The sequence below is a fragment of the Coffea arabica genome, chromosome 5c (genome assembly GCF_036785885.1).
Source record: "Coffea arabica cultivar ET-39 chromosome 5c, Coffea Arabica ET-39 HiFi, whole genome shotgun sequence".
Lineage (NCBI taxonomy): Eukaryota > Viridiplantae > Streptophyta > Magnoliopsida > Gentianales > Rubiaceae > Coffea > Coffea arabica.
The window spans coordinates 34,651,111-34,665,369 of record NC_092319.1 but is presented as its reverse complement, the minus strand read 5'-3'; the positions used below and the strand labels follow the sequence as shown (position 1 = coordinate 34,665,369).

The 14,259-nt window shown below is 45.3% G+C and overlaps 2 protein-coding genes across 2 annotated transcripts; one reads left to right on the top strand and one right to left on the bottom strand.

The window, feature by feature from the left end:
* Positions 1 to 900: 900 nt before the first annotated feature.
* LOC140007280 (uncharacterized) lies at positions 901 to 6,477 on the top strand. Its single transcript, XM_072049994.1, has 2 exons — positions 901 to 2,275; positions 2,777 to 6,477. The coding sequence occupies exons 1-2, from the start codon at positions 901 to 903 to the stop codon at positions 6,475 to 6,477; spliced, it is 5,076 nt and encodes a 1,691-aa protein (XP_071906095.1).
* Positions 6,478 to 9,277: 2,800 nt separating this feature from the next.
* Positions 9,278 to 13,261, bottom strand: LOC140007279 (uncharacterized). Its single transcript, XM_072049993.1, has 2 exons — positions 11,894 to 13,261; positions 9,278 to 11,365 (listed from the first exon to the last, which is right to left on the bottom strand). Exons 1-2 carry the CDS (start codon positions 13,259 to 13,261, stop codon positions 9,278 to 9,280), a joined length of 3,456 nt encoding a protein of 1,151 aa, XP_071906094.1.
* Positions 13,262 to 14,259: the final 998 nt, after the last annotated feature.

Sequence of the window (14,259 nt, the reverse complement as noted above, 5' to 3'; positions counted from 1 at the left end):
CAAACAATGCATCTCCATTTTTCGGACAATTAAAAGCATACATAATTCAAAATTATCTTTTGTTTTAGAAAGTTTGTAAATAATATTGTATAAAAATATATACATATAAATAATGTATACCTTTGTGTTTAAATCTCTAAGATAAGAAGCATTACAACGAAATATGAATTGTGCATGGCTGTATTGAAGAGCAAGGTATAGGTTACCACTGGAATCTCTAATGTCTATGTTAACAATTTATCTGTTAAGAATAAATTGTGATGTATGATGCAAAAAAGTATATTAAATTCTAAATATATGAAAATAATTACCTGACAATAATGTCGACTACGTCATTACAATGGATACACACAATTTTTGGAAAATGAGAATGACATGGCTGTCCACAATTTTTGCATAACTCATGGAACATATTGTCTATGTTGATACTTTGAATGTAAGCAAGTATTCAAAAATATTTAGCCTAAAACCATCTAAAGAATGTATAGATTACAATTATTAATTCGAAACTACATATAGATACTTGTTCATTACTTAATTAATTGAGAGGAATTGTACCGTAGGTATAACTACATATTCGGACATCCATATTCTCTTGGCATTTGATATAATAATATTGATTAATACTATAATGTATACGCAAAAAATTGATAGATATTTTTTGAGATAATTAAAATTGTATGAAATGATCATAAATCTAAAACTATATATTTGTACCAAATTAAATACTAAAGATCCAAACATTATTTTTTGTGAAGGAATATTTAATTTCTAGAAACATTAATAAATCTATAGATATAATAATTAAACTAAGTAAGCTCTCGTCTGCAACCTCCACCGCCGCTGCATGTTCATCTTCCCAACCAACTTTCCTTGGAGCCGCTAATCTCCAGGCCCACCATGGTCGCCCTCCAGTCGTCTGCTGGGGGGCAAGGCACTTCACCCTCCTTTCAGAGGAAGTCGTTCTCGGAGCTTTTCAACTCTCGTTCACAGCCGGATCTGTCTGTCAAAGCCACGGCCTCTACACACAAGGGGGAGCCAGCAATCCTTTTCTCGCAAGACGCATTGGAGACGCTAGCGAAACCGTATAAATTTGCGCTTGTTGGAAAGTTTTCCAAGGGTCGTCCCAAGATAGAGGATCTGCGAAAATTTTTTCAGACTCTGGACTTGCGGGATGCAGCGACCTTGGGACTGCTAGATGCCCGGCATGTCCTCATAAATTTGCACAATGAAGCAGATTACCACAGAATCTGGGCCCGAAGCATCTGGTATACGCAGGGTTATCCGATGAGGATATTCAAGTGGTCTCCTGCGTTCCATGTTGATAAAGAACCATCTACTGTCCCGGTCTGGTTCCAACTTCCTAAACTACCGTTGCACTATTTTCATAAAGAGGTCCTGTTCCAGATTGTTTCGACGCTGGGGGTTCCGCTCTTCCTGGACGCTGCAACTTTGGCTGCTTCGAGACCGAGTGTGGCGAGGGTGTGTGTGGAGATTGATTTGTTGAAGACGCGGCCCTCTCGCATCTGGATTGGTAATGGCAATCATGAGGGATTTTGGCAAAATTTTGTCCCAGAAAATTTGCCTGCCTATTGTGGGCACTGCTTCCGGCAGGGCCATGCGAAGACAGAATGCCACATTCTGCATCCGGAGTTGTGGCGACCCAAAGCTGAGAAGAAAAAGACGAGCATGCAGGAATATCGGCTGAAGCCCACTGATGGAGGGCCTGTGCCTGGACCAGTGGAGGCTGCACGTCCGCTGACGGAGGTGACAAGGGCGACTGAGGAGCTTGCTGGAAAGGTAGGAGCAGTACCAGGGAACGGAATAGCAGCAGAGGCAGTAGTGCCAGAAGTTTCTGCTCTTACTATTGCTGCAGCGGCTCACGGACCTAAGGTAGATATGGCACCGGAAGTGGCGCTGAGTGGGAATGGGGCAGCGCAGCCTGTCCTGGTAGCACCCGTGGTTATACCGGAGGCGGTGGGAATGGGCAATGGGATGGACCAGCAGCAGGGGGGAGTGGCGTACTTAGGTGTGGGTGAGGGGGATGGGTCGGAGGAGAGGTTTCCATCGCTGCATGTTGATTTGGGAGGTGTAACAGTGGTCTCCACAGCTGAGAGGTTGCACGAGCTACAGGCACGGGTTGGCAATTTATCTCCTCGCGGCTCAGCGTCGAGGCAACAGGAGAGGAAGGGGAAGGATACAATGGCAGCGCTGAATCTTGACCCAGTGCTTGTTACAAATTCGTCCCAGGAGCCTTACATTCCAAAATTGCGAGGTAATCGGGCTCATTTTCCTTCGGATCGTACTTTACGCTCTATGGCTAGTTCTTCACGAAATTCTTTTGCTCTGCTATCCGATGATTAGTGCGCTATTTTGGAATATAAGGGGTATTTCCAGAGGCCCTAATTTGAAGAGATTACGTAAATTGATTAAATTATACTCCATTCAACTCGTGGCCATTTGCGAACCTAAGGTTGACTTGGATAGGATCAACGAATTTAGAATGAAACTGGGAATGGACTGTTGCGTTGCAAACCAATGGTGGTCATTATGGGTATTTTATAATTCGGTCTGTACCTGTCACATACTTGGTGAGTCGGAGCAGCACCTGACATTAAATGTACAAATGCAATGCCTACCTTCAATGGTTGTACTCTCGGCTATCCATGCTAAGTGTACTGCTCAGGAGCGGAACCAACTGTGGCTCGACCTAGTACGAGAGAAACCATTGGATATGCCTTGGTTGCTTATGGGGGATTTTAACGTGATTGCCCAGGTGGAGGAAAAGAGAGGTGGGTTACCGGTTCGACCGGAGGAAGGGGGGAGCTCCTTAATTTTATGTCCTCAGCAGGAGTGGGGGATGCCGGTTTTACGGGGTCTAGGTTTACATGGTGTAATAATAGGCAAGGGAGGGCTAGAATATGGAAGCGGCTTGATAGGGTTCTGTTAAATGACTTGGCTGTGCACTCAGAGCATGGTTTTGGGGTACAGCATCTGGGGAGGGACCCTTCGGATCATGCACCGTTGCTAATTTCGGCCGTAACACGGCTTGATAATAAGCCAAAGCCGTTTCGCTTCCTGAATGTGTGGACGAAAAATACAGGATTACTAGATGTTATTGCCGAGAGTTGGGGTCAGCCGATGTCGGGGTCACCGCTACGTGTCTTATCGGAGAAACTGCGAGTTGTTAAGCAGGCATTGAGGACGTGGTCGAAGACAGAGTTTGGGGATATATTTGTTGCAGTTCGACAGGCGGAGAAGGCGGTGATGGAAGCGGAGGAGGACTATGATCATCATCCGCCGGATGCCAAGTGGGTGGGACTCCAAGAGGCAAGGGCCAGGTTGCGGAACAATCTTACTATTGAGGAGGGTTTTTGGAAGCAGAAGGCTAGGGTCAAGTGGGCTGTTGAGGGTGACAAGAATTCAAAGTACTTCCATGATATAGTAGCTGAGAAGCGAAGAAAGGCTATCATACACCGCATTCGAAAGGCAAACGGAGAATGGGTGGACTCTGAGGGTCAGATAGGGTGCGAAGCGGTATCATTCTTCCAGGATTTGTTCACCGCAGAGGCGAGTGTTCAACCACAAGACTTCCTGCGGGTAATTCCGAGATTGGTATCTGAGCAGGATAATCTGATGCTGACAGAGGCTCCGACGTTGCATGAGGTAAAGGAAGTTATTTTCTCAATGGATGGAGAGAGTGCAGCGGGGCCCGATGGATTCACAGGGAAGTTTTTCACCTTTGCTTGGGAGGTTGTTGCGGCAGATGTGTATGCAGGGGTGGTCAGTTTCTTCTGTGGTGCGGAATTGCCGAGAGGGGTTGCTGCTACTTCTATTGTGCTAATTCCGAAGGTGCAATGCCCACAGGATTTCTCACAGTTCCGACCGATCAGTCTTTGTAATTTTATCAATAAAATTATTTCCAAGGTTTTGGCTGATAGGCTTGCAAGGATTCTTCCACAAATTATCTCCCCACAACAAAGTGGATTTGTTCAGGGAAGGTTGATTTCGGATAGTTTTCTTCTCGCGCAAGAATTAGTTACAGATATGAAGAGAGGGAACCGTGGGGGTAATGTGATCCTCAAGCTGGATATGATGAAGGCATATGATCGAGTCTCATGGCCCTTCCTGCTGCAAGTTATGCGCCGATTTGACTTCAGTGAGACCTGGATTGACATGATTTGGAGGTTAATCTCGAATGTCTGGTTCTCGGTAATTGTAAATGGACTTCCCCAAGGCTTTTTCAAAGCCACGCGCGGGTTGAGACAAGGAGACCCTATCTCTCCGGCTTTATTTGTGATTGGGGCTGAAGTGCTATCGAGGGCTTTGAACGAGCTACCAGGACGGAGGAATTTTAATCCATTTAAGGTTCCAGTGGGCTGTCCAACCATAACCCACTTGGCTTATGCTGATGATGTGATAGTGTTTACTAGTGGTCTGAAGCTGTCACTACAGATGGTCATGGGGGCGTTGGAGGAATATTGTGCGGTTTCAGGGCAGAAGGTTAATCATCAGAAGAGCTGTTTCCTGGTTCATCCGAGGTTGCAGTCCCAGCGTAGGATCTTGATTGGGCAACTAACAGGCTTCCGACAAAGGAATTTCCCAATTAAATACTTAGGTTGCCCTCTGTATGTGGGACGGATGAAGAAAGAGTATTATGCTGATATTGTTCACTCCGTTACCAGCAAAATTTTGTCCTGGAAGCACAGGACTTTATCTTCTGGAGGCAGGATTGTCCTTATAAAGAGCGTCCTTGCATCCATGCCGATTCATTTGCTAGCCGCGGCTTACCCACCTAAGGGAGTCTTAAGGGAGTTGGAGAAGATTTTTGCTAATTTCCTTTGGGGCTCATCGGATTGGGGTCCGAAGTTTCACTGGTTGTCTTGGGTCGAGCTTTGTCAGCCTTATAATGAAGGGGGGATTGGTATTAGGCGGCTCAATGAGATTTTCGATGCATTCTCAGTCAAACTATGGTGGCTTTTTAGACAGAAAAGGTCGTTATGGGCAGAGTTCATGTGGGCAAAATATTGCGGGAATCTCCATCCTTGTCTGGCTGAGGCGGGCCCGAGGGGCTCAGCTACGTGGCGGCGGATGCGATCGGTGCAACGGGTGGCTGACGAGCACATTGCATGGATTGTTAGAGAGGGGATGATGGACTTTTGGCATGACAATTGGTTGGGTACCGGGGCCTTGTGTCAGAAAGTAGATGTCTTTTTTGAGCATCGGGTGCAGGACTTCGTTGATGATCAGGGGTGGAAGGCACGGGAGCTCCGGCAAGTTCTAGAACCCGGTTTGATGCAGCGTGTTTTAGATACGCGGCCGCCTGACATGAATGGCTGCGACTCGATGGTATGGTCTCTTACGAACACTGGTAAGTTTACTGTTTCGTCAGCTTACGCGGTTATACGACAGGAAAACAATCGGTCCTGGTTGGCCTCATATGTCTGGCATAAAAGTCTTCCTTTTAAAATTTCCTTCTTCATGCTCCGACTGTTATCTTCTAAGCTTCCTCTTCAAGAGTGTTTGCGGAGGCTTGGGATACAGGGTCCTTCCAGGTGCTGCTGCTGTGGGTCACCCCAAACGGAGGGGTTGGATCATGTATTCTGCACTGGTGACCTTGCCATGCAGGTATGGGGCTATTTTGAGACTCAGGCTGTTGATTCGTCAGTTTGCACGACTCGGCATAGGGTTCTGAGATGGTGGTTACGGCCTTCCAACAACCGGTTCTTGCGTTATATTTTTCGGGTTGTCCCGTCGTTGATTTGTTGGGAGTTATGGAGGGCAAGGAATAGCTCTGTTTTTGAAGGAAGGGGGGCAGGGTGTGAAGGAGTTGTGCGGAAGGTCCTCCAACATCTGGGGGATCTGTTTCATGGGCAATTCCCGGGTGTACGAGTGTCGTTTCTGTCCTGGAGAGAGTGTTGTGACTTCTTGGTCAGGCAACAGCGGCAATTTGCGGTTGTACCGGTGAGCTGGGTGGCTCCAGGTGGTGGGTGTAAGATTAATTCAGATGGGTGTTCGAAAGGAAATCCGGGGCTCAGTGGTGGTGGTGGAGTCTTACGAGATGAGCAAGGCAATTTTTTAGTGGGGCACTCTTGTTTTTTTGGCAGGTTGACGAGCTTACACGCGGAACTTAAAGCTCTGCTTTTTGGAGTCAGATTGTGTTTGGAGAGAGGATACACGGACTTGCACATTGAAGCGGATTCGCTTGTTTTGATCAATATGGTGCAGGGGATTTATGCGTGCCCATGGAGGTTGCAACAGGATATGGAGGAATTGATGACCTACAGGCCCCACTTCCGTGGCATTTCGCACTGTTATAGGGAGGTGAATAGACCAGCGGATACGCTAGCAAATGTTGGGGTGGAGCTAATGAGAGACTGCATTTTTGATAGTTTTGCTATGTTGCCAAAAATGGCTAGGGGGAATCTTAGGATGGATAGGTTAGGCCTTCCGAGTTTTCGGGCTAGGCTCCGCTGACTCTACGGACGTTAAACGATGCGATGGGCTTTTATGCTTGGTGGAATAAAATAAATGATTAAGGAAAAAAAAATTGAAAAAAAAAATTAAACTAAGTAAATTTAAACCGTATTGATACAAAGGGTAAACAAATCTATTTAAATATATATATATATATGTTAGAAGAGAGAAAAATTATATAACATATTAATTAGAGAAGACTTAGATACAAATATGGATAAAACTCAAGTATGCAAATGACCTACAAATTTTCTTCAATTAGGTTTGCTATCTAGGAGAGAGAAATGGTTAATTAAATTTTTAATACTTTCACACACAAGTACACACACATACATGTATATGTGCGTGTATAATTAAATTTTAACAATGGTTGTAAACCTAGAACTAATTTTGTGCTCAATTAAAAACACAAGATGTAGCAATTCATTTATCAATGAATATTCAATTTTAAGTTTATTTGAAAAGATAAAAATTGTTAGAAGAGATGAAAACTATGAAAAAATTAACTAATTAGAGAGGAGTTGGATACAAATATGGCTAAATTCTAAATATTCAAATGACCCATCAAATAATTATGCATGTTACCTAAGAGAGAGAAAATGGCTAATTAGAGTTAGTACTTTATATATATATATATATACATACATGTGTGTATATTCAAATTTTCCTACTCTAAAGACCATTTTATCGTGGAAATTATGCCATTGGTTGATAGTCTGGTGGTCAATGCTCATTCTATGGAGGTAAAGAATTCAAATGTTGAAATTCACCCTACTTAAAAGGTAAACATGAACAAATAGGCATAAGCATAAAATGTGGTAAAAGAGAAACATGTCTGATGTGACATGTTAGAACTAATAGCTCAGTAATATACTTAATACTATAGGACATTAGGCTGCGTTTGATAAAACTAAACTTTGAAAATTGAAATTTAAAATCTAAAATCTAAATCCATTAAATTATCCAATTATTAAGTATTAAATTAAATACGTTTGAGTGTATATCACATTCAGCGATAAGTAAATACCTTATCACTTATTTTTGGGAGCAAATTTTGTTTAAAAATTTTAGTGCCACTTAATTAATTCAAATATTCAATTTTTGGTTATCAAACATGTTTGAACATATCAAGATTTGAATCCATTAATTTTAAGTACTAAATTTTGATATTAAACAGTAAGTCGAAAATAAGTGAAGCACACAAACATGGTGTCTCCATGTACCCAAAATAAACTTCAACAAGTTAATTTATTTGAGGTTAAGCCAGTCATTTTAATCTAATAGTAATAGCTTCGTTCGTCTTATTTGATGAGTAATTGCACATAATGGAGAATTTCAATAGGTAGAGAAATTGTAAAGTTCACTAGTTCAGAGCATTTTTTTTTTTGGCTAACCTCGTACACGAGGGGGGGCGCCACTCCAGAATTTATTCAATAGACACATCGCATACAACAGTTGGTCTGAACGCGAACCAGGAAAGCTAATGCAACCGTACATAAGGTACTCGCATCCTATCTAGGCGGGCTAACCCCTGTATATGGTCCGGAAGTGTTGACGCACCAAAGCTTTGACAGACACCTGTGGAATTAGCTAGATTTGCAAGCGCGTCGGCAACCCCGTTTGCCTCCCGATAAACATGAGTGAAAGTGACCTGGCGGCCCCGCGCTAAGGTTTGGATGCGTGAGATAGTCTTCCATAGCGTCCAAGGAATTCTTCCATTGCCATTCACCATAGCCAGCAGCACCTGAGAGTCCATTTCAACCTGTAGGAAGGGAAAATCTGTGGAGAGTAGCATACCCTCCAGTAATGCCAAGGCTTCCGCTTCCATATTTGTCCTTGATCCCAAGAAGGATGAGAAACCGCATAGGACACTACCCCCCGAGTCACGTAGCACCCCTCCAGCACCAGAGGAGCCTGGATTCCCTAGAGATAAGCCATCAACATTCAGTTTGACACACCCGTCCGGTGGTTTTTCCCAAACGACCTAGCGCGGGAGCATCCGCTCACGTGGTGTTAGTCGAAGTAACAAACCCGAGTGGACCAGTTCCCCGTCATCCCGCGTCACTTGAACCAAAGGCCAGACCTGGGACATGTGATGCAACAACGATTGAATATTCCAGCAAACCTGCGATGTTGTTAAGATAACCCCCTCATAAACCGCCATGTTCCTAGCCTTCCAAAGTCCCCAACAGATTAGCGACGGCAACACCCTGCACAGCTTTCCCCGTGCAGAGCTTGGAGGGTGACAAAGCCACCATTGTTGTAGCCTGCAGAGAATGTCCGTCGAAGGTGCATTGGGAATCCACATTACCCTGGCCAAGAAACTCCATACCTCAGATGCTAGGAAGCAGCCCGAGAATATGTGCTCTTGAGACTCTCCATTCAGGCAGAACGAGCACTTAGAGGGGAGGTGAAGGCCAAACCTCTGGAGGGCATCAGGGAACGGGAGGAACTTATTAAGTAGCTTCCACATAAAAACGGCGATTTTGCAAGGAACTCGACCACTCCATACACTTCTCCTAGATCCAAGGCAAGCCCGTTTAGACCGCAGAGCCTCCCATGCTGAGGAAATAGTGAAATCACCAGAGGATGTTAGAGTCCAAGCTGGTCGACCCCCGTCTTCCAAGTCTATAACTCGGGTGACCTGTGCCACCGTATCAGAAACAGCTAGCATTCGTCGCCAGACTATGGATGTCCTGCGGATTGCCCCATTGTCTTCACTATAACAAGACCTCATGAAAAGAGCCCACAAGGAGGTGGAATGGCGAAAACGCCACCACAGTTTGTAGCTGAACGCCCCCTATATGTCTTTAAAGAATCGTATGCCAAGGCCATCTTCCTCCACTGGAAAGCATAGTTTTTCCCAGGAACGCCAGTGGTGTTTAGGGCCCAGCTCCGTCAGACCCCAAAAAAAATTCGCCATTATCTGTTCCAGTTCCTTGAGCACCCCGGATGGTGGGTCCATAATGGCTAACACGTGCGTAGGTATGGCCGAAAGCACATGCTTAATGAGTATGAGTCGTCCCCCCTGGGAGAGAAGTTTTTTCTGCCAGCCCGCAAGTTTAGTAATGAATTTGTCTATTAAAAATTGGAAGTACACCTTTTTCCGACGTCCAGCATATAGATTGCATCCCAGATACGAGAGAGCCAGGGCCCCATGCCTGAAACCGGTCATCTGCTGAATCCGTCGAATTTGGCCAGAACCACACCGACGCGATGATATGAATAAGCCCTTGTGGTTGTTAACCCGCTGGCCTGTTGCAGTTTGATATAGATTTAAGAAATGAACCAAATTCCCTACCAACCTCTTATCTCCCCGAACAAAAATGATGACGTCGTCCGTGAAGGCCAAATGTGTGACCGTTCGGCATCCACGCGGTGTTGCGTAGGGCGCCACACTACCCCCAGCTACTTGTGCATTCAGTCCCCTACTAAGGGCCTCGGATGCCAGAATAAAGAGGAGAGGGGACAAAGGATCACCTTGCTTAATCCTACGGGAAGCCTGGAAAAAGCCCCTGGCCCTGCCATTTACCAACACAGAAAACCAGCTGAGGGAGAGGTTATTCAAAATAAGGAAAATGAAACGATAGTCAAAACCAAACTTGCAGAGGAGCTGCCGTAAAAACCACCATGACACCCTATCAAAAGCTTTCATCATGTCCAATTTGAAGATGCAGTTGTGTCCGCGGGTCTTCTTGTTAATGGAGGCAATCATTTCCTGTGCCAGGAGAACATTTTCAGCAATATCACGGCCAGGGCAAAACGCAGATTGCTCCAGAGATATAATGCCTGGGAGAATAGCCTGCAAGCGATTGGCTAGGACCTTCGTAAAAATCTTGTTCATAAAGGTGCACAGGCTAATGGGTCGGAAATCTGCAAACGTAGCTGGGTTCGGCTTCTTCGGGATTAATACAATCAAAGTGCTGGCAATTTCTTTTGGGAGCGGAGTCCCAGCCAAAAAGTCCATGGTCGCTGCTAAGGCGTCAAGGGCCACTATATCCCAACAATGGCGAAAAAAGGTGCCAGTGAATCCATCCGCACCCGGGGCACTATCTCCGTCGAGCTCGAAGACCACCCCCTTTACCTCCTCCATTGTAACCTCCCTTAATAAGACTCCATTTTGATCTGCAGACACTAGGTTCGGTATGTGTATGAGAAGCTCATCAACATTGCTAGCCTCCTCAGCTGTAAGAAGGCGCTGGAAAAAACACACCGCTGCCTGGCCAATCTTGTCGTCATCCTCAAGCCAAATCCCTCCCTCATCCTTAATGCGGTGAATGGCCAGCTTTGATCGTTTCTTTCTGACCGATGCATGGAAATATCGTGTATTGGAATCCCCATCCTTCAACCAACACAGTCGCGCTTTTTGACGCCAGTAGTCCTCTTCCACCCGGAGACTTTGCAACAGGCTGGCTTTTGCCCGATGGAGATCAGCCCTCGTCTCATCCGTCGGGGCAGCTTCAAACAAAATTTCTTTTTGCTGAACCTCAAACTCGTTCTGCCGGACAGCCTGGAAGATGTTTCCAAAGTGCTGCTTGCTCCAGTGGCGTAAACATGCCTTTAGCCGCTTCAGCTTGAAAGCCAGCCGGTACATACCATATCCTTGTGTGGAAAGTTCCCAATTGTTCTGCACCGTCGGTTTAAAATCGGAGCTAGAAACCCAGAAATTCTGGAATTTAAAGGGCTTCGGAACACTAGCATCAGCGGAGCGCAGATTCACCAATAAGGGCGTATGATTAGAGGTGGCCCGGTTGAGATGCTGCACAGAAGTATTTGGTAAAAAATTGAGCCATTGCTGGTTGATTAATACCCTGCCCAAACGTTTCCATATCCTAACTCCTGCCCTAACTCCGGACCATGTATATGAGCTTCCGGAGAACGGCAGCTCCTGAAGATGACAGTCAAAGATTGTTGTGCTGAAATCTGAAATGGCATCCAGGTCCTGGTTAGCCCGACCCGTATACTCCGCTAGCGTACGAATAGCATTAAAATCCCCCCTACCAACCACGGTCTTGTGATCGAGCTAGCGAGAGTGCGCAGTTCAGACCACAGAGCACGTCTTCCCACCTTAGTACATTTAGCATAAATGAAGGAGGCAAAGATAGTCTCTGTCCAAGAATCATGACCCACCATGACGTGGAGAATTTGCTCCGAGTTATGCATGACATTAAAATGGAAACCAAAACGCCAAAAAACCCATATCTTATTTGAGGGATTAAATAAACAAAAATCGAATGATAACTTCACCCGCAAGGCATCAAGGTTGTACGCTTCTGTCATAGGCTCCAAGAGGACTAAAACGGCAACTTGATGCAGACGAACTAAACTGAGCAAGCGACGTACAGAAAGTCTGTTCGTCGCTCCCATAATATTCCAAATTAGGAGATTATACATTGGAGTTAGGGTGGAGGGTTACCATGCTGGCTTTAGCAGCTTGCCGTGTCAAGACCTGCCGGGGTAGAGGGTTGTGGGATCGCCTCTTCCGTGACCTTCGCGAGAGCACCATGGTGAATCCATCTTCATCCCGATCAGCAAACTTCCGTTGTACTCGCGGTCCCAAAGCCTTGCTGAATTGCTGGAAGGAGGCGACCAGTGTCCTCCTATCGCACGCACCCTCCTCTGGCAATTCCTCCCCATCCGAGAGGGATCCTTGTGGAGGCATCTTCTCATGCGGAGCCGGCGGAATTTGCGAATCATCGCAGATACTACCCAAAACTGATGGTGTTGCAGTTACTTGCAAAACGCCCTGCCCACCTTCGAGCTGCGCAGGGTCAAAATATCTGTGCTCAGCGGACTCTTGCTCGCCTTTGTGCACAACATCGCCGCAACCATCCAAAGCCCCTTGAGCCACCGCGTCTGCTTGGCGCTCGGCAGTAGAGCAATGGGCTCCACTTCCTCCCCCCTGGGCCTGACCCACCGCCGCTGGGAGGAGAGGTAACTCCACGGGCGTGAGCATTGGGTGAGTAGTATTGGGTTGTTGTGCGCCGCCCCTCATCTCTTGGGTTTGGGTGACCCTCGCTGCCGTAGCAGGCCTTGGTCCATCTCTGCGTTGTTTGGTTTGCCGACATCCGTCACTAGAGTGCCCCTGTCGACTGCAAAGCAGGCAATAAAGCGGCAGGTTCTCGTAAAGGACGCGTTGCCAAAAGCCATGGCTGCCTGTCCCAATCCAAACACGAGCCGGCAATTCCTTTGAGATATCCAGATCCACGCATAATCGAGCAACACTGGGCCGCGCCAAGGAGGCAGTAGCGGCGTCAATTTGTAGCGGGTTGCCAATGGTGCTGGCGATGGAGAACAAGGACGCTTTATCGAAAAAATGAATAGGTAAATGCTCCAATGCAATCCAGACAGGGGCTCGTGAGGATTCACTTGATACTGTAAAGTCAGGGCTCCACTTAAAAACACGCATGGGAAATTCTGCAATGCTCCACAAGCCCTTCGTCCAACACCGTAGGAAATCCTCCTCCAAGCAAAACCGTATGAGGATATGCCTCTGGTCTAGAAGACCAACAGCGAAGTTGGATTTGAAGCCTATCGCCGAGCATGCCTTACGGATGACCTCCAGGCTTGGGCGTCCATGGGAGAATTTACCCACGACAGCAAACTTGAACGGAGCAGATAGCTTTGCAATATCCTCTTCCGAAAACAGGACGGCCGGCTCCCCACGAAACTGAGCCGCAATCTTGATCTTGCAAGGAGACAATGACGAAGATGACGTCTGATTCTGGAGCACGGCAGCAAAGGAGCGGCCAGCCCCACCTCCAGGCGGCAGGAGGCCAGCCATAGAGAAAACCCTAAACTGTCAAAAATAGATTCTCAAGTCTGCAGTTACCAGAGAGAATTATTTCCAAAGACACCAAATTACTTACTTGTGCAGTTGCACAGAGCATTTAAATATAAAACTATGCATGCATCTTCAGAATGCAAAGTCGAAATAGTTCCTAATTTTTATTTATTAATTTATTATTTTTTAACAAAAGAAGAAAAATAAAGGAAGAAAATAGGTTAATGCTAAAATTTAGAAATGTTGAAAGAAGTTTAAATTCTCACGGCACTTGCCCATCATTAGTTTTTTTTTTTTGTATTTTTATCCATCTCCTTCCTTTTCTCTTTCAATTTAATATCAACTCCAACATTTAATCCTAAATTTTAAGTTAAACGCTTTCTATTTAGAGTCATGTTTGTACTTTACAACAATAAATTGTATGTGACATTCGCATTGCATCTCAATTTCCAATTTGGAGATATTTTACATTTTAAAGTGTTTTTTCTGTCCCACTATTATTTTTTTTTCATTTTACTCCACCATTAACATGTTTGATGTACCTGTTAAATACTAGTAATTGTAGTAGTGTTTTATAATAGCATCTAATTTTAAGTTCTCATCATATTCTTTGTTGGATTATTGTCACATTTGAAGATATTATGCTAATTTGTGTCTATAATCTTTCTCAGCATTGCTCTTGTTTCCTCACTTCTAGAGGTATTTACCTTGTTGCTCCCTCTATTTGTTTCCTTCTCCCTTTGGTTACATTGGTTGGAAACTAATTCCGCCTTACTTGGCTCTTTTAAAACTACTTCCCCATTTAGCACTCCCCAGTAACTCCTTTTGGAAGGGGATCTGTAGCTATTACTTTCTTTTTGTGGGGATTCTTTCCTGGGGTTTGCTCTTATCCAATGTCAATATTGGTTCTCTTGCTGTCCACTTCCCATTGAAACTCTTGTTTTATAGCCTTTCTCACTATGTCTAATAACTACACTTGTATAGTAGAAATTTGGGCA

Coding starts and splice junctions, on each gene's coding strand:
- LOC140007280 (XM_072049994.1), top strand. CDS start 901: ATGGTCGCCCTCCAGTCGTCTGCTGGGGGGCAAGGCACTTCACCCTCC. Junction 2,276..2,776: donor TTACATTCCAAAATTGCGAG/GTAATCGGGCTC, acceptor GTGATTGCCCAG/GTGGAGGAAAAGAGAGGTGG.
- LOC140007279 (XM_072049993.1), bottom strand. CDS start 13,261: ATGGCTGGCCTCCTGCCGCCTGGAGGTGGGGCTGGCCGCTCCTTTGCT. Junction 11,366..11,893: donor AAGCTGCTAAAGCCAGCATG/GTAACCCTCCAC, acceptor TGTCATCTTCAG/GAGCTGCCGTTCTCCGGAAG.